General features: G+C 62.8%; 1 protein-coding gene across 3 annotated transcripts in view; it reads left to right on the plus strand.

Moving 5' to 3' along the window:
- The window catches only part of ARID3A (AT-rich interaction domain 3A), a 35,956-nt gene that overhangs the window by 10,186 nt on the left and 6,605 nt on the right, over window positions 1-19,165 (plus strand). For all 3 annotated transcript variants that reach the window (XM_032626043.1, XM_032626045.1, XM_032626044.1), the window contains exons 4-6: window positions 14,134-14,206; window positions 17,553-17,736; window positions 18,099-18,346. In XM_032626043.1, coding sequence (XP_032481934.1) covers window positions 14,134-14,206; window positions 17,553-17,736; window positions 18,099-18,346 — 505 coding nt within the window. The remainder of the gene's footprint in view (window positions 1-14,133; window positions 14,207-17,552; window positions 17,737-18,098; window positions 18,347-19,165) is intronic.

Genomic DNA, 19,165 nt, shown 5'->3' on the forward strand with positions numbered 1-19,165 from the left:
TCGGGGGTCTGCCAGGATCTGCCAAACGCTGAGCTGGACGTACTGCTTTTCTCGTTTTTTCTCATCATTTTCACCCTGCATCTGTCTGTTTCATCAGAGTGTTTCAAGTAGCCGAGTTCTTTTTAGCCGTTGCGGGTTCCCTTGTGGAGCTGACACCAACACGCTGGTCTGTTTTCCTGTTTCCCTGTTGTAAACAACACTGCAGTGGACATCTCTGGGCGCGTGAGGGTTGCTTGGGGCTGAATGGGGTGGGGTTAGGGAACAGGAATTGCGGGACTCCGGGAAGAGGTGGCAGATGGTTTCTTCATCCTACCTGGGAGCCCCCAGAGGCTGGGGGCCCGGAGAGGGACACACGTACTTCAGCCCTGAAGAGTCAGGGCTGAGCCAGAGGGAAGGCTGCCCAGAGGAATGGGCTTTGGAGCTGGGGCTTTGCAGGACATGTAAGAGTTGGCCAGAGGGAGAGAGAAGGGTTAGGGCCTGCATCTTGGAACGGCGTGGCTGGAACATAAAGTGGGAGGGGTAGGGGTGGGCAGACATTAGGGCAAAGCAAAGGGGGGCTCAGAGGGGGGCCTTAGCATGGTTTAGTGCTGGGGGAGGGAGAGGGACGCTGGGAGAACCCTTCTGGGCTCCACAGTCCAGGCAGGAGTGGAAGAGGCCAGCGCTACAGCCGGTCCTGTGGGACCAGGGTGGAGGAGGAGAATTTTTTGGTGGAGTGTGTTCTGGGCACACAGGCTAGAGAGGTCAGGCACTGGCTTCTGAGCCCAATGACATTGAGCCAGTTTGCCTGGGGCAGTGTGGGCTGGGCCCAGGCCCATGGGTCCTGCAGGCCAGCTCTGGCGCCGGGCGTCTTCCTGGGGCGCCGGGGTCCCTGGGGCCCGTGCTGGGGCTGGGACCGGTGCCAGGAAACCCCCCGGGAGCCCAGCCCTGCCCGCCTGGGACAGCGCCCACCTCATCAAAGCCACTGCGGCTGCTGGCGTGGAGCCAGATGGGCCGTGGCGGGCGTGGGGAGGATGCCGCCTGCAGCCCTGGCACCATGCCCCCACCCGTGCCAGCCCTGGGAACCACACTGACTCAGCCGGAAGAGCCTTATCTGGCCCCGGCGCCGCCGCCCAGCTGCCCAGTCACCGACGAGGGGTCACTGCCGCTGTGGCCTGGCCCCCCACGCCCACTGCTGCTCCCCACCCCGGTGGCCACTGCCAAGCGCCCGGCCCCTCCCCACGCTTTCTAATGACACGCATGGTGCCGGAGGACGTGGTGCCCGGCGGGCATGGGGTGCACGTGGGGTCCAGCCCGCTGACGTGGGCGAGCGCGTGTGCGTGGGGACGTGGTGGCTGCGTGGGGTCCCTGTGGGCTGGGGGTTCCCGTCTCGAGGGACCCCGTGTGTGTCGGGGTCTGTGTTTGCAGAGCCGGGGCTCTGGGGGCATCTTGAGACCCCCCAGTGGTGTCCGTGACCATGCGTTTGCTGGCGTGGCTCTCCCGTGTGTCTGTGTGCATGGTCTGGGGCCACGTGGACCCACCTGCAGTGTCTTGTGTATCTGTCACCTCAGGCGCCTGCTAGTGTGTCCCCGTTTCTGGAGTGTTTGTGTACGTCTGCGTGCACCCCCGTACGACTTGGCCCTGGCACGTGTGGATGTGTTGTGAGTGTGTCCTGGGGTCTGGGTGGCTGAGCTTGTGTATCTGAGTGTGTCGATCCCAGGGCTTTGCCTGTTCCACACGTCTGTACGGTGGATGACAGGTGACCCTTTCCCGTGGCTGTTTTGTGTGCACATGGCTGTATGCTTGTGGGTCTGCAAGCACACACGTGTGTGTGTGCACGTGTGCCTGTGTGTGAGCCTTGCGTCCCCCCTCCCCCCGCCGGCCCCGCTGGCCCCGTGTCTCGGGAATCTTGAGCGTGCGGTGGGGCCCATTAACCGTTAGCCAGAAAGTCACGTTGCCCCAGTCAGTGGCTTGAATCAGCGGCCTGGGCACAGGTCAGCTGCCCGCACCCGTCCGCGTGGCTTCCTGAGCTGCCTTGCTGACGCAGCCCCAGGGAGCCGTGAGGTGTGACCAGAGCCTCAGGGGCTGCAGGGGGTCCCACCGCCAGGTTACATCCCTTCCTCCCCTCGCGTGCTGTGTGATCTTGGACAGGGGTGCGCCCTGTCTGATCCAGAGGTGCAGTCGGGGGGTGCTGAGCAGGGCTCACCTGCTCTGTGCCTCAGTTTCCCCACCTGAGACAAAGACCTTTCAACCCGCCGAGCCTTCTGATCTTGAGCCAGCACCCCCTGTGGTGACTTGGAGGGGCATCCTGGGCCCTCTGGAAGGCCCAGCGACCCCGTTTGCAGACGCCATCCACTGCTCCGGGAGGGTCCGGGGGCAGCTGGGGTTGTGGGCTGTGGGTGGGCACACGTGGGGGCGGGGCCGGCCCGCCCTCCTCTGCTCGCCCAGTTGCGCTCGGCCAGAGGACAATTGGGGGTCACGGGGTTAAACGGTAACCAATCTGCCTATTGAAGGCCCCAGCTCGGGACGCAGCCTTGCCCCTCGTCAGGGCCGGCGGGGGTCTCGTGGGGCCGAGGGGTGTGGCGGACACAGAGTCAGTACCGCCTGCCGCCACCCCCGCCTTCCAGACAATGAGCAAGAAACAGATGAAACCCTAATTCCAGGAAGAAACCTATCGGGGGGCACGAATGGGCACGTCTGCCCAAAATCTCAGAACGGGGACCTTGCTTGGAAATAGGGTCTTTGCAGGTGTGATGCAGTTAAGATGAGGCCATAGTGGAGGAGGGTGACCAGTGCCCTTAGAAAAAGAGGAGAGACACACAGAGACAGAAAATGGCCGTGTGACCTTGGCGGCAGAGACTGGGGTGATGCAGCCACAAGCCCAGAGGCCCCCAGAAGCTGGACAAGGAAGGGAGGACCCTCCCCCGAGCCTCTGGAGGGAGCGCAGCCCTGCCTCACCTGGATTCTGGATGTCTGGGCTCCAGAGCCGTGTAAGAAAAAATCCCTGTGCCAAGCCCCCCGGCCTGTTGCCGCCCCAGGAAATGAATACAAACTCCAGTGAGGGCTTTGGGTCCCCAATCCTTGGGGCTCAGCAATGCCGGGCAGATTCTCAGGGAGCCTGCCCGGCCGTGGAGCCTCCTTAGGGGACCCTGACCGTGTGGTCCACGGGGTCATGGGACTGCTTTACGGCGCAAAGGCCGGGCTGGGCACCCGTGTGCGTGTGTGTCTGAGTCTGGGCCTTCCACAGGCACGTACGGAGCGCCTGCTGTGTACCAGCCCCATTCTGGGCACCAGGTATGCACCTGTGAACAAAGCAGACAGAAGTGGCCACCCTTGTGGCCACGTGGCAGTGGGGGCCGGGTGGGTGCAGCGGCTGAGGGCGGGCCGTCTGGGGCCATTATCTGAGAGCCAGCCAGCGGACGAGGGTGTGTCTGTGTTTGTGTGTCTGAGTCTGGCTGGACGGGTGTGTCCATATGCGCCTGGAGACCACGCCAGGTGGTGGGACCTGCTGGGTCTGGGCAGGGCTGAGGGTCCACGTGTCGGGGTGGGAGCGTGCGTCCAAACGGGGCTGGGAGGGTCCATGTGCAGCCATGGGGCAGACCCGGGTCCACGCCACGTAGAGGTCCAGGTGGGGGGGGCATGTGGTCTGTCTGGGCAGGGCCAGGGGTTCTCTCAAGGCGGGGGTGTGACTCCTGCTACTGTCCCTGGGGGTAGGTGGGGCATCTCTGTCCAGGCTGGAGTGGCCGTGGGCCCTGGGGCTGTGTCACATTCTCTTTCTGCCCCGTGAGGGGTTTCTGGGGGTCCCCGTGGCCACCCCAGCCTCTGCCCTGTTAGGTTACGTCCCCCAGCCCACCGCCCCATGGCTTCCAGTGTGGATCTTCCGGGCTTGTGAGGCCCCTACCCAGGGGGTCGCCCCCAGCCCCAGGGGCTGCCAACTCTGGTCAGGGTGGGCCGCCCGCTCCTTCTTTTTTTTTTTTTTTTTTTTTTTTTTGCGGTACGCGGGCCTCTCACTGTTGTGGCCTCTCCCGTTGCGGAGCACAGGCTCCGGACGCGCAGGCTCAGAGGCCATGGCTCACGGGCCCAGCCGCTCCGCGGCATGTGGGATCTTCCCGGACCGGGGCACGAACCCGCGCCCCCTGCATCGGCAGGTGGACTCGCAAGCGCTGCGCCAGCAGGGAAGCCCTTCCTTCTTCTCTTTATCCCCCCCTTTTAGGACGAGCCCCGTTATGTTGTTCCACGGGGCTCTGGCCGGGCCTGGGGCCTTGCTGGAGGCTGGAACTCGTGTGACTCCCCCAGGCCACCCAGTCTGGCATGGGGGAGCCAGGCCTGGAACCTGGCCGGGGACAGACGGACCCTCTGTCCTTTTCCTCTCTTCTTTCCGATCTCCACCCTCATCTGCCCACCTGCCCCCGTCACCCTGTAATTACTCCCATCTGCCCTTTTCCCGTGAGTGCCCAGTGGACGGCGTGCGTGGGCCTGGCTGCCCCTGCCTCAGCTGGCACCCTGCCCAGCCGACGGCCCGCCCGGCCCCTCCTTGTGTCCTCTAGCTGGCGCATGCATCCACCAACAGGGTGCCCAGTTCTTGGATGAGAAGTGGGGCCTGAGGGCACCTCTGGGGCGCAGCTTGCGGGATCTTAGTTCCCTGACCAGGTATTGGACCCGCATCCTTTGCAGTGAAAGTGCAGGTTCCTAACCACTGGACCACCAGGGAGTTCCTGAGGGTTATTCTTTTCTTCGATGCCACTGCCATCTGGGGGGAGCCCAGCCAAGCTGGGGTGCAGGTGGCAGCTGCTCTTGACACCCTCCTTCTGGGCACCATTTCCCCGTCTGGAAAACGGGCAGTGTCTGAGCTGGTGTTCTGTTGTCATCATTGTTGGTTACCGGTCACCGAGGGTCCTGGTGGAGGAGAGCGGGCGTGGTGGGCACCAGCTCGGCCCCCGGCTGCCCAGCGTGGGTCTCATCTGTCCTCCTCATTCACTGCAGGAGCTGCTCCCTGGGAGGTGGGATGTTCCAGGAGCAGAGCCCCCCTCTTGCGGTCAGCGGGTAGGTTTGTTGGCAACCTGAGCCCGCTGGCCTCCGCGGGCAGGTTCTGTTTTACCGTCGGCCTGGAGTCTGGCAGAGGCTCCTGCAGGTGTGCCGGGCGGGAACCCCCAGCCCTGAGCCGTCCAGGGCCCCTTCCTCTTGACTCCTGGGCGGGAGGCGGGAAGCACCCCCCTTCCTTCCTGTGCTGTCTGGGGGAGGCCCGGGGGCGGTGGGGACCCGGTCAGCACAGCCAGGGAGGGGCAGCAATCTGCTCTCTTATGCTACTGCACTTCCATTCCGCGAACCCGGGCTGGGAGTGACGGGGCCCTCGCTCCCTGGGCAGGTGGATCTTCATGAACAGCCGGACCGCTAGGAGAGTCCCTTCTGGTGCTTTCCCGGCTGCCGGCGGCTCTTCTGCAGGGAAACAGGGCTGCTTCCTTTCAGAAGAAACCCCATGGTAGGAGTTTTAATCCCCGGGCGCCAGGCCCTGGTTGCAGGGCTCAGAACCCTGAGCCAGCGGCTAAGTGGCAGCTAGACAATCGTCCCTGGGTTTTGGGGGCCTGGAACCCCCAAACGAAATGCCCTGAGAGCAGCATGGAACGTCGGGTTCGTAATTGCTGGCGGGAGGGAGGGAGGGAGTGAAGAGGGAGAAGATTCTGGATTTTTGGCTGTCTGACTCCAAAGCATTTGCCTGGTGCCCCCTGAGTGCCAGGCGGTCTCGGGCAGGGTCCCACCCCCAGCCCCACGAGGCTCTGAGGTGGTCCAGAGGCACCAAGGGGCTCAGTACTGGGTTCGAGTCCAGCTCTGCAGCCTTCTCTCAGCTCCTCGGTTTCCCCGTCTGTGAAATGGGCTCCCATGCAGATAGCAGTCTGCTCAGAGCCAGGCCTGTGGGTGGGGGCTCCCAGGTGGATGGGAGGCTGCCCGCCCGGATTTGCATGTCGTTTGCATGCCGCAGGGCAGCTGCCTTCCTAGAAGTTTCTCCTCATGGTTCCCCATCCTGAGTGCGTCCTCAGTGCTGGGCCTGCTGGCATCCCCAGCTGTGACATGGAGCTGGCGGGTGACTAGCCTTGTCCTGCCACCAAGGTGGCTCCTCCTCCCTGCCCCCCAACCCCCTACCCATTTTCCTGGAGCCAGACTCTTCTCTCTGCACAATCTGCTCCCACGGTTCCCTCGTCCCCCACCTGGATGACCCAGGTGCACCCTGCCCACTTCACAGGTGGGAAGACTGAGGCTCCAGGAGACCCCCAGTTACATGAAAGGTTGACCCAGAGACAAGGGCGCTTCCCCGGAACCTCACCATCTGGAAATCCAGAAAGAAGCGCCTTTAATCGTCAGCTTCGTGGTCAGGCTCTCTGACTTGTTTCTGGAACCTTTATTAATATCTGTGCCGTGTCTTTTCGGAGAGGGAGCACATGCTGGTTGGTTGGGGGGGGTGGGGGTTGGCCAAGCTGGCAGATGTTTCTGCCTGGCCCAGAATCACTTCCCCAATTTCCTGCAGGCCCAGTGGGGGCCCCTGCAGCCCTGGAGCGCTGACGGGAAATGAAAGGGCCACGTGGCCCTGCGTCTGGCAGGGGTGGGCGGCCTCAGGGGTCAGGTGCGACAGGAGAGCAACTCGTGGGAAGAGCCTGAGGTCGCCCGGTGAACACTGATTAAGCCCCTACTGTGTGCAGCAGCAAGTAAGCCTGCCCTTCCCCCATCCTGCCGCAGGGATGGCCGGCTTCAAAGACGCCCCCCTCCCTCACCACCTCCCCCTGCCTGTGTGTGACTCCTGCTGTCCCCCTCGCAGGCCTGGGGCTCCCAAGGGTTGTCTGGGTCTCTCTTGGGCATCCAACACGGGCCTTATCATACAGAAGGTTGGGAGTTTCCTGGCGGTCCAGTGGTTATCAGGACTCTGCGCTTTCACTGCTGTGGGCCCGGGTTCAACCCTTGAACTAAGATCCCGCAAGCCGTGCACCGCAAACAGTGTAGTGCAGCCCAGGAAAAAAAAAAAAAAAGCATGCAGAAGGTGCTCAGTCATGGCTGCAAGATGGATTGACCTGGCCACAGCCCCTAGGGCTTGACAGGGAGGGTTCCAGACTCCGGGTGCTTCCGCCCCACCCGGCCTCCCCGCGCCAGACTTTATCCATCCATCCATCCGTTTGTCTGTCCCTGCCCCGGGGTCTCTGGGGAGGGGGCGAGAAGGGGCAGGAGCGCACCCTCTGGGCCGGGCTACGGAAGAGGATGGTTACGGCGGAGCTACAGCGGGGCGGCACCAGTGCCGGACCGAGACCCGCACGGAAGCCCCTGGCCGCCTCAGTGGGCACGAGGGGAGGGGCCGTGGGGGATGTGGGTGCCGCCCCTGCCCCACCCATGCCCTGCCCAGTCCCGTCCCCCAGCCCTGCGCGTGGGCGTTTCTGTGAATGGGGGAGGCTGGTTGGCCCCCAGGGACCCAGCCCCTGCCCACCTGGGTAACGGCTGCCAGCGCTGAGTCATGGGGCGCAGAGCCTCCCAGGGCCCGATAATGTGAGAAGGGGCTTTATCAGCTGGGGTGGGGCCGCCAGGAGGGGGAGCCAGGTGGGGGGACCAGCAATGCAGAGGCCCCCGGGCAGGAGCAGGCTGGGAGCAGCGAGGGACCAGTGCTGGGGAGGGACCAGGTGCAGGCATCTGGGGGGCCAGGACCACAGCCTGGCAGGCAGGAGGTCTGGCTTCTTCTGACAGCAGCAGGCAGCCAGGGGCCTCCTCGGAGCAGGGGAGACACAGCCTGATCTCGACGTAAAGATTAAAAGCTCCCCGGACTCTCCACCCTGGGGGGCTGCAAGGAGGAAGTGTCATCCTATTGTTCTTGGCTGTTCTGTGGGGGGACGTTGAGGGATAAAAACCAGCTGTGCGGGCTTCTCTGCTCTTTCAGTGCAGTTCCACTTTGCTTACAGGAGTTACAATGAATCAGTTCTTGTCCAAAGCCCAAAGAATATAGAAATAGTGAGATTGGTAATAATAGCCCAAAAACGGAAATAACCCAAATGCCCATCAGTGGTGAATGGATAAACAAATGTGGTCCCTCCACACACGGGAACGTCACTCAGCCGTGGAAAGGGGTGAGGCCCTGACACTCGCTACAGCGTGGACGGACCCTGAGGACACGATGCTCAGTGAGAGAAGCCAGACACAGAAGGACACACAGGGTGTGATTCCATTGATGGGGAACGTCCAGAACAGGCAGATTCCACAGAGACAGAGAGTGGGTTCCTGGTTGTCAGGGGCTGGGGAGGGGGAGGGGGGTGACTCCTGATGGGGACGGGGCTTCCTTTGGGATGATGGAATGTTCTGGAACTAGATAGGGGTCGTGGTTGCAGAACAGTGTTCAGTGCACCAAAGGCCACTGAATGGTTCACCTTAAAATGGTGAATTCTGTGTTACGTGACTTTCACCTCCATAAATATTTTTTTGAACGATCCAGGACCAGGTAGGTGAGATTAAGGCCCTGAGGCTCCCGGGCGGCTCCAGCCCTGCCTGATGCCTCACTCCGCCGTTCATCCTCATCCGTTCCCAGACCCCCTCCGAGGGCCAGGGTTCCAGCGGGGTCCCCATGGTCCCCACACGTGGACGGTGTCTGTTCCTGCCGTTCTGGCCGTGGGGGGAGCCATCCTTCTCTGGTTGCCCATATGAGCCGTATTGGACACAAGTGCAAAAACGGGTCTTTTTCTGGACTTCCCTGGCGGTCCAGTGGTTAGGACTTGGGGCTTCCACTGCAGGGGCCCCGGGTTCAATCCCTGGTCGGGGAACTAGGATCCCACAGGCCACACGGTGGGGCCAAAAAAAAGAAAAAAACCACGAGGGGGCCTTTTCCACCTGTTCCCAGCTGTGGGCCTCTCCCTGCCACACTGGTGGCTGCCCGGGACAAGGTTGTCCCTCTCTGGGGCTGGGGGTTGCCGGTCGCCCGAACGCTCCCCGTTTCTCCTGATTTTGTCCCTGTATCTGCCGTCCAAGGACACGGCCTCACTCCTGGAGTCCCCCTGGCGCCCAGTGGCCTCGTGCATCCGATGTAGGGCCCTGCGGACTTTGGAGCCGCCTGGGTGTCGGGAGGGGGGCTGAGCGGACACCATTAAGGGGGCAAAGTTCCTCCTGGGGGCCCTGGAGCGGGTGCTTTCTTTACAGCTGGGGCCCCTCGGCCTTGGGCTGGTCGCCGCCCTGGCCCCGTGCAGGCTGGAGCTGGGGACACAGTGCCAGGGAGGGGTCTCCCGCGTGTGGGCGGCCCTGGGGGCACCCCTCCCCCCTGCACCAGGTCCCCCCTTGCGGTTTGATGCAGGCCACGGGCCTGTCCTCCTCTTTCAGGCTGGCAGGTGGGCCCAGGGCATGCGTGGTGCCCTGGCTCCCCAGGGGTCCGCTGTGCCCGTAAGGGCGGCTTCAGGGGAGGGGAGGGGAGGGGGCCCCACCCCGGGGGGCCGTCGAGGCCTTGTCCGCAGCACAACCCGCTGACCTGGCTGGGAGCTCCTGGAAGCTGGTGGTAGTGAAAATGCTCACCTTTCGCCACAAACAAGAATTTCCTGTTTGCCCCTCGCGCACCTGGGGGAGGGGAGGTTATCTCACTTTTGCCTCCCCGGCCCCTCCCCCGCCCACTACCTAACCTGGAGCCTGTCCTGCTTTATCTGCTTCCTCCTTGCAGACTGTCCCCTCCACCCTCTGCGGAGGGGTGGGTGGCGGGGTCCCTCCGGGGACCCCCTCCTCTCCCCACCAGCCTCCCCCTCCCACCTGGGCTGGGCCCAGAGCGAGGCAGGTGGCCTTCTGTGCTCATCATCCTCCCAACGTGGTCGAGGGTCCACTGAGGAATCCATGTGTGGCATGAGGCTGGGTGGCGCCTTTGCTGCAAAGGAAACTGAGGCAGAGGCCCGGGTCAGAGGGTGAGGAGGGGCTGGGAGGGGAAGGAGGGAGCCTTGCGGAGATCCGGGAAAGTGCATTCCAGAGGAGGGAGCAGCAGGTGCAAAGGCCCTGAGGTGAGGGCCTGTGGCTTTTGCTCAGAAAGCATGACAAGGCCCAAGGGGGCCGAGCAGAGGGAGGTGAGGGCAAGGAGGTGACAGGCCAGTAGTGACCGCAGGGGAAGTGGGATCCTTGATGGGGGCAATGGGAAGCCATGGGAGACTGTAAGGCGGGGGAGAGTCTCGCCCAGGCTGCCCGGGAAGGCCCCTCTGGCTGCTCAGCAGGGGTGGGGGCTTGGCTCTGCTTGGTCTGTGCCTCAGATTCCCGTCTGTGAAGTGGGTGGTGCTGGGGAGGGGAAGATGGACACGCGGGCAGTCCAGCCTTGGTAACTAGCAGGTGGACGCCCTCCGTCACTGGGTAGGGGCCCAGCCACAGCAGAGACCGGCGGAGGGGCCGCCACATGGTGGTGGCGGGGCCTGTCCCGGTGACCCCGCCCAGCAGGTGGAAAACGGGAAGGGAGGTGTGTGCTTGGGAGCCTCCGTGGGAGCCCCCAGCCCAGGTCCGCACGTCCACACCCACATCCTCGGGGTTCTGTACCGCCTTCACAGATGCGGCTTGGGGAGGACAGGATGTGAACCCAGCAGGGCAGACTCCAAATGCCCCCAAGACCCTTGTCTGCCCGATGCCAGGACGCAGGTGGCCCGAAGCGTGGGTTGTCCACGGACACATCTCGGGTTTGGGAAAGGATAGGGGGTCCCACCCCCACGCTGCTCTGAGAAATCAAGGTCCACTTAACGAGCATTTATGAAGCAGCTGCTGGGTGCCCAATTCTAGATCCTGGGGACCAAGCAGACAAAATCCCAAACACCCTACCAGGGCAGGTGGGCAGGAGACCATACCCGTGTGTAAACGCACGCGGCTTGGTGGTGCCGGGGAACGGGGTACACAGGAGAGTCGCCTGTAATCCGTGCGTGTGCTCCAAGTGAGAGCACAGGCACTCGGGGCTTCTCTCCAGGGCGACGTGGGAACAGAGACCTGGGCGACAACGGGGAAGCCCGCGGGGACAGAGCTAGGACAGAGCCAGGACGGCATTCCAAGAGAGGAGCTGCCAGGTCAAAGGCCTGGAGGGGGGACCGCGGCCCCTGGCGGGTTTGAGAAGCAGCTGGAAGGCTGGTGAGAGGTCAGCTGGGAGCAGCCCTGGCAGGTCTTCTGGGACGCATGGCCGCAGAGAGGTGGGGTGTCCTCAGAACTGGCGGGAGGTGGAGGTGGCCCCGTGATCAGAGCACCCAGTAGCCCCGGGGAAATCAGGCTCTGGGGAGGGGAGACTGGGGCAGTTTATCTGGGGCCTCAGCCCAAGGCGGGGGTGTTTCCTGAGGTTTTGCCCAACCTCCAGCCTGGGTTTGCAGCTCGGGGTATGACAGTGCCTCCTGGTCCCCAGAAAGGGGCAGGGTTTCAGCCAGAGGGCCCAGGTGGGCCCGAGGCCTGGGTGTGGCTCAGGATCTGTTGTGGCCCAGCTGTGTGGCTTGAGAGCCTTGTGAGGACAGGCAAACGGGCCCAGGGGCTCACAAGGGGAGCCTGGACACCACCAGGGGGGCCTGGACACCGCCCCCAGCTCCCCCATCCGTGAGGCCTGGTGGGCAGCCCTAGCCGGCTGGCCAGGGCAGGACACACCCTGCTGGGGTGCGGAACTTGGGCCCAGAGCCCCATAAAGCTAGGGCGGCCTTTACTGCCCGTCTTTGTTGTTGGCTGCCCACAGCAACAGCCATTAATTCTTCCTTCTCTGTCGGCAGCCTGCCCACACCCCCTTTATGGCCTCGCACAATGCCCTGGCCCCTCGGGGGTCTGGCCGTGCCACGGCAGCCCGCCCACCGTTTGGCCTGGGAGTTAACGGCCCCCCACCAAGCCAGCCCGCCTCTGCCCGGCAGCTGTTCTCTGCCCTGAGCCTCAGTTTCCCCACCTGGAATACGGGGGTCCTGATGGTTCCAGGAGCTCAGGGTGAAGCTATTGTGTTTATCACCCACTGTCTCTGAAAGATGGGGAAACTGAGGCAGGAGGGGCACTGTGATCTCTTGTGGGAGCTGGGCCCAGGAAGGGCTTCATGCCGGGTGGACCCCCCTCCACCAGGGTTGGAATCTCAAGGGACGAGATGTCGCCCCCTCGTCGGGAAGGGCTTGAGGTTCGGTGGTCCCCTGTGAGCTTCCTGGAGCGGCCATAACAAATGACCACAAACTGGGCAGCTTAGAACAACAGGGATTTACTCTCAGTTCTGGAGGACTGACGTCTGGGGTCAGGGGATGGCTGGGCGTTACTCAGGCTCCAGGGGACGGTCCGTCTTGCCTCTTCCAGCTTCTGGGGGCTCCAGGCGTCATCCCAATCTCTGCCTCTATCTCCCCATGTGTCTCTACGTCTCTCCTCCTCTCATAAGGACACCAGTCACCCTACCGTGGGACCTCATCGTAACTAATGTCATCTGCAGAGACCCTATTTCCAGATCAGGTCCCATCCTGAGGTTCCGGGTGGATGGGAATTTGAGGGCAATTCCCCACAAGTCTCTCTGATCTTCTCTGCCCAGCCTGGCCCACGTTGCGGCCAAGAAAATCAGGGTTCACTCAACGAGCATCTATCAAGCAGCTGCTGTGTGCTCAGCCCCATTTTAGACATTGAAAACAGAACAGACAAAATCCCCGACGTTCCAGCCGGGCAGACAGACAGGAGACTGGACCAGGTTGTGAATCATGGATGAAGGGGCCGAGGGGCGCACACAGTGCTGGGGGCCGTGCGGGCAGGGGGAATGAGGATGGGGCAGGGGCAGTGGAGGCGGCCCAGGCGGGTGCATGCCCACGGGAAGGTCCACCTGCAGGCCCCACACCCCTCAGGCAGGGGGAAAAACGGGGCCTCCCTGGCCACCATAAATCACTGCAGGAATGCAGCTGGCCAGCCGGCCTCTGGCAGGGTGGAGACATAGGCCCGGCCTCGACCACCCAGGTCTGGGCTCCTGGCCTCCCCCCCCAGCCTGTACCCTGCGTGCCCCACTCTCTCTCCATTACACAGATGGGGAAAGTGAGGCCCAGAGAGGGGCGAGGTGGCTGAGGGGTAGCCAACCCGAGGACCCTGCCTCCCCAGGCCTGGGGACGTCCCATACCGCAGGAGCTGGGCACCAGTGTGTTCTTGGGCCCTGATGACCGGTTGTCTCAGCCGGGGCTAATTGGTGGTTTCACGGCCCCACACAGTCCCGCTTGCTCTGTGTCCAGGTGACTGCATTCCCCAAAGCTTAATTGGAAGCCTGCTATCTGCACTGCCCCCCTTGGCAAATCCCACCCCCAACCTTGCTCTCTAATTATCTCTGCTGGCTTCCCCTGCCTGCCGGCACCTGGGAGCTGAGGGTTGAGGCTGGGGACCCCCCGCCCCGCTGATAGCCCAGACCGAGGCCCTCTCCCCACCCCGGTGACTGGTGAACCCAGGCAGCGGGTGCGCAGGACAGAGCCTGGGCTGAGAGTCCCCAAGAGTCCTGACTCCAGGCTCAGGCCTGCCTCTGTACCTCAGCTACAAAGTGGGCCACCTCTCAGGAGCACATGCGTGTGAGTCGGTGGACCGTGCCGGACCTCCGCCATCCTCACGGTGGCGATGGTCTAGGTGGGATAAATTGTGCCCCCCAAAATTAACACGTTCAAGTCTGAGCTTCAGGTTCCTGTGAACGGGACACGATTTGGGAATCAGGTCTTTGCATATGTGATTAGTTACGGGTGGAGATGAGGTAGCCCTAAAGCCAGTGAGTGATGCCCCATAAGAAGAGGGGGATTTGGACACAGAGACACAGGGAGAAGCCACGTGAGGACAGAGGCAGAGGCCAGGGTGATGCAGCAACAGACCCAGGACACCTGGAGCCCCAGGAGCTGCAAGAGGTGGGAAGGATCCCCCCCCAGCCACCCCCCGCCCCAGCCTCTGGAGGGAGCACAGCCCTGCCGCACCTTGATCTCAGACGGCTGGCTTCCAGAGCCAGAAGAGGATAAATCTGTGTGGTTTAAGCCAAGTGTGTGGTCAGCTGTTACGGCCGCCCCAGGACAGGTGTCTCAGGGTCCTTGTTTGATAGTGGTGGGGGCAGGCCTCAGGAGATGTTTGGACTGTGGGGGGGGCCGGGGGTCTGGGGCCGGGACCCCTCGTTTGTCCCTCCGTGCCATGTGGACGTGGCACCCGCACCCAAGCTCTGGCACCAACTAACCCATCCCCTCCCTGCTGTCGCAGCTCTACGAACTGGACGGGGACCCCAAGAGGAAGGAGTTCCTGGATGACTTGTTCAGCTTCATGCAGAAGCGAGGTGAGGCCTGCCCGCCGGGAAGTCCCAGATATGAGCACGCGGGGTGGGGTGGGGGGCCCTGCTGGCCACCGCCCGGGGCAGGTGTGTCAGCCAGGCTGTGAGTGAGTTCTCCGTGGCCGGAGGCATCCAAGAGGTGCCTGAGCGGGGAGACACAGCGCTGCCATGGTGGCGGGGGAGGTCTGAGAGAAGAGGCACCATCCTGCCATGGGTATCTGACAGGAGACACAGCCCAGCCTTGAGGGTCTGATGGGGGAGACACAGCTGTGAGAGTCTGAGGGGTAAGTCCTTGGGTGCGGGGGGGCGGCTCTCAGGGCCCCAACCCAGAACTGACAGTCCAGGCTTCCTCCCTTGCTGCTGAGACCTGGGCGCTGAGATCCTGGCTTCCCGGATCTCCCGCAGCGGGGCTGGCCTCTGTCTGGGGAGCCGGGTTGCATTCCCAGGCAGGCAGGCAGGCAGGCAGGCAGGCGGGTGGGCGGATGCTGGGTGGCAGGACAGAAGCTCCCCACAGGCTAGAGTCTGGCCTTCCTGCCACCACTGGTGGGAGGTTTGGGTCCCGGCCCCTCCCTGCTCCCACCTGGGGCCTCAGTTCCCCCATCTGTAAGGTGGGCCACCAACACTCCCCGCCGTGTGGCAGTGCCCCAGATGTGCTGAGTGCCAGGTCCACAGTTATTATGCGCCAACAGTGTACCAGGCCCAAGCCACCTGTATCCCCCTACACCCTGGGGTCTGGGGTGAGGCGGATGCCAGACGCGGCCTTGAGAACAGCGAGATGACCAGGGACGGAGGCCAGGCCTGGGGAGCAGGGACTGGTCTGGGTGGGTGTCCAGGTGGGGAAACGGACGGCCCAGACGCTGGGGGGGCGTTGGGGGCATTCAGGGTGAGCCAGGCCCAGGGAGGATGGGGGAGGAGGGCACCCAGAGGGTCCCCAGGGCCCTCCCTCAGCTCAGAGCTGCCAGCCAGCCAGGGGTCCCAGGAGCACCCACTGCGTGTGGGGCTCATTTCCTTGATACCTCCTCCCCCCACACACCCCCAGCAGGGTTATTCACGACCCCCACTGTTCAGGGAAGGAAACTGAGGCCTGGAGAGGGGAGAGGGCCTCTGAGCCACAGAGGCAGGAAGGGGCGGGGCTGGGGCGGGGCTGCTGGGGGTGGGTGGGGCGGGCAGGGGAGCTGCATGTGCTATGACTGTTTCAGGGGCCAGCCAGGCGGCTTCTTTGTCCAGGGCCCCTGCCCGCCCCTCCCTGCCAGCAGCTTCTGTAAACACAGGCCCAACCAGGCCCAGGCCGGAAGGGAAGGAGATGAAAGGGGAGGGGGCTGCGGCCTCCACATTAACCCCTCCTGTGCCGGGAGTGGAGGAATCCAGACCCAGCCAGGCCTGCTGCCCCCCCCCCCCCCCCCCGCTGCCCCCCACCCCCCATGTAGTCAGAGAGATCGACCCACCCTTTATCATCCCGTCCACACCTACCTGAGCCCCCCACTCCCCCTCCCCCCACCATGGGGCTCCAAGCTCCCAGGCCCGGAGCCCACCCATTTTGCCCCAGACTAGGCTCTCGGTGTCCAGGAGGCATGGAGGAAGTACGGTGAGCTGCCGCAGAGTGATGAGGCTGGGGTCCTCTGGGGCCCCCAGCTCCTGGCCACACAGAGCTTCAAGGGTCTGTGTCCAGCCCTGTCTCCCTCACCAAGCCAGGTGCTCCTGGAGGACAGGAAGCAACAAACTCCTATACAACCCTCAAAACCCAGCTCCAAGGCCCTCTCTTCCCTACCTTCCTCTTGAACCCTCCCCTCTATAATTGGGGTCGGGGGCTTTGGGGCTGAGAATCTGGATACCATGTCCTGCATCCCATAATAAAGTAGTCTTTCCCCCACATCACAAAGTAAAAGCCTCCAACTGGATATCTCTCTGAATTCTCTGGGGGCTGGACATGGAGGGGTCCTGCCTGCACCCCACCTTCCTGCGGTTTCCTTGACGACCTCTCCGCCCTTCCTTATCGCCCCCCCACCCCCGCCTGCCTCCATCAGTGCCTCTCTGTGCTCTCCCAGCCCCGCTCCTTCTATAAACATCCGTCGCCCGGCTGCCGAACCAGGGCGCAGGGGCCCAGGAGGAGCTTTGGTGTGATTCCTTCTCTTTCCCAATGCAGAGCCTAAACCGGCGTCCTGGGTGGGCCAGGTGGGTGCTGTGGGCGCATCTGTGGGGCTGGGTGTGCTGCTGACACTTGGCGTTGCTTTTCTCTCTCCTTCCTGGGCTGGAAAGTGAAGTAGGTAGCGTGGGAGTCTGAGGCCCATCTTCCTCAACCCCCTCCAGGAGGTCTTCATTCGTTAGGGATTTTGCAACCCAGGAAGGGCCCGGCAGTGGCCAAGGTTGGCAGGAGGTGGTTCCGGGATGTCCAGCTTGTAGAGGGGGGACCAGGAAGCAGGGTCCTGGGTACAGGGCATTGTCCAGGGTGGGGGCAGGGAGCAGGAACCCACTCTGGAGCTTCCCTTTGCCACCTCTGCAGGGGCGGCAAGCATGCCCCCAGGGCTGGGGTGGGGGCCGTCAACCTTCACTGTTTATTGAGCACCTGCTGTATGCCAGGCTGGGCGCCGGGGCCGGGGGGGGGGGTGCCCATGTGAGCAGGACAGCAGCTGGGGGCCACAGACAGTAAACCCGTACTTTCCCTGCCAGGGAGAGAGGTTTAAGTGGGGGCTTCTCCACCCTCTGCCATGATGGTGCCAGGCAGGCTGAGCTGAGACCTAAGGTCTCTCACGGCTGGGGCTTCTGGGTGACAGGGAGATGGCTGTGCAGGGGCTTGGAGCATTGGGGTGGGTGTAAGATGGGAGCAGGGCTGTCTGTAGGGAGGAGCCCCCTCCCGAGGCTGGGCCACCCCCCCCCTCCCTCCCTCCCAGCCAGGTCTGGCCCACCTCCCCAGTGTCTAAGCTGCAAAGTGGATTAATCAAGCCCTCCCTCCCCCACTGCAAAGCCCCCAACACAGCAGAGTTGTTTTGGCAGCTGTCGTGTCTGTAGGAGGAATAACAAAGGCTGTGTTTCTCCTGCTGGGCCCCCAGGTTGGCCCTGCAGCTCCCCCGTCACCCACCCAGGTGAGAGCAGCATGAGGCCAGGTCACTGATGGAGAGACTGAGGCAGAGCTGCCTCCTCAGGGCTCTCACAAGCAGGGGTCTCACCCGGGCGACACTGCGCCCCCCCCCCCCCACACTGGGACACTGGCATCCAGTGGGTGGGGCAGGGAGGCTGCTCCACCCCTCACAGCCCCCAAGAGAGTGAGCCGCCCCAGGTCAGCTATGCCGAGGGGACCCGCGCTCACCGACGCGTCAGGCACCACCCCAGGTGACGGCACCCCCCCTCCCCGCAGGGACGCCCGTGAACCGCATCCCCATCATGGCCAAACAGGTGCTCGACCTGTTCATGCTGTACATGCTGGTGACGGAGAAGGGCGGCCTGGTGGAGGTCATCAACAAGAAGCTGTGGCGGGAGATCACCAAGGGCCTCAACCTGCCCACGTCCATCACCAGCGCCGCCTTCACGCTGCGCACCCAGTGAGTGCCCGCCCGCGGCGTCCGGGCAGAAAGGACCCAAGGCAGGGAGGAGTGGGGGGGGGCGGGGGGCGGCCAGACCACAGGGTGGAGGGTGGAATGTCCTGGCTCTGAGGCTATGCAAATTGAGTGTTGAAGGAATAGCAGGTAGTCGATGTGGGGACGGGGGTGGGGACATGTCACAGGACAGGCATTGAGACAGAGGGAACAGCACAGGCAAGGACCACGGCTCAGAGGGCTGCCGGGTGCTTCTGGGGAGAGATGTGGGATGGGGATTGAGGAGCTGGTGCTGCAGCGGGGCTTGGCTTTATGCAGACCCCAGAGGCATCCCAGGTGCCATCCTGTCCCCTTGCCCCTGCCCGCAGGTACATGAAGTACCTGTACCCCTACGAGTGTGAGAAGCGTGGCCTCAGCAACCCCAATGAGCTCCAGGCGGCCATCGACAGCAACCGGAGGGAGGGCCGGCGCCAGAGCTTTGGGGGCTCCCTCTTCGCCTACTCACCGGGCGGGGCCCACAGCATGCTCTCCTCGCCCAAGCTCCCTGTGTCCTCCCTGGGCCTGGCCGCCAGCACCAACGGCAGCTCCATCACCCCAGCCCCCAAGATCAAGAAAGGTGAGGGCTGCATGGGGCCTGGGGCCTGATCTTGACTCAGCTTCAGCCTGGCGGTGTGTCCCAGGGAGGGGACCGCCTTTTCCCCTCCCTGGGTAACTGGGATGATAGACCCCAAAGTTGGTGTGTAAGAAGTCAGCCAACCTGCTAATGCTGTGCTCGCAGCAGACATTACTAATCAATTGCCATTTTTCCAGCCCCAGGCCTGTAGCAGGCAGACATCACTAATCAATTCATTTCCCCTGAACCTGTGCCGTCGGCAGACATCACGAACCGATAATTTTTTCCTCCAGTTCTATGCCAAGGCAGACATGGCAAATCAAGCCCAATTTTCCCATCCTATACCCGTGGCAGACATTACTAATTAATCACTGTTTTACTGTAGCCCAGTCCACTTGCCTGTGGCTGGCGTTTTTATTTATTTAATTAATTTATTTTTTGATTTTTAATTTTTTGATTTTTAATTTATTTTTTGGCCACATAGCATGTGAGATTTTAGTTCGCTGACCAGGGATCAAACCTGGGCCCCCTGCATTGGAAGGCAGATTCTTAACCACTGCGCCACCAGGGAAGTCCAAGGCTGATGCTTTTCATCGCTGTCGTTCTCTCTAGTCCCTTGCACGTGGCAGACATTACTAGTTGATCACTGTATTCTTTTCCCTTTGAGCTTTAGAATCCTCCTGAACACACTGTCCCACCAGACACCAAGGGTGTCGTGTGGGTCATCAAATGGTCTCTTTAACCACCCCTGAAGCTATTGCTAGGTGCCCCTGGGCAGCTCACTGCCCCTTTCTGAGCCCAGCTTTCCTTACACGTAAAGTG

The sequence above is a fragment of the Phocoena sinus genome, chromosome 3 (genome assembly GCF_008692025.1).
Source record: "Phocoena sinus isolate mPhoSin1 chromosome 3, mPhoSin1.pri, whole genome shotgun sequence".
NCBI classification, from domain to species: domain Eukaryota; kingdom Metazoa; phylum Chordata; class Mammalia; order Artiodactyla; family Phocoenidae; genus Phocoena; species Phocoena sinus.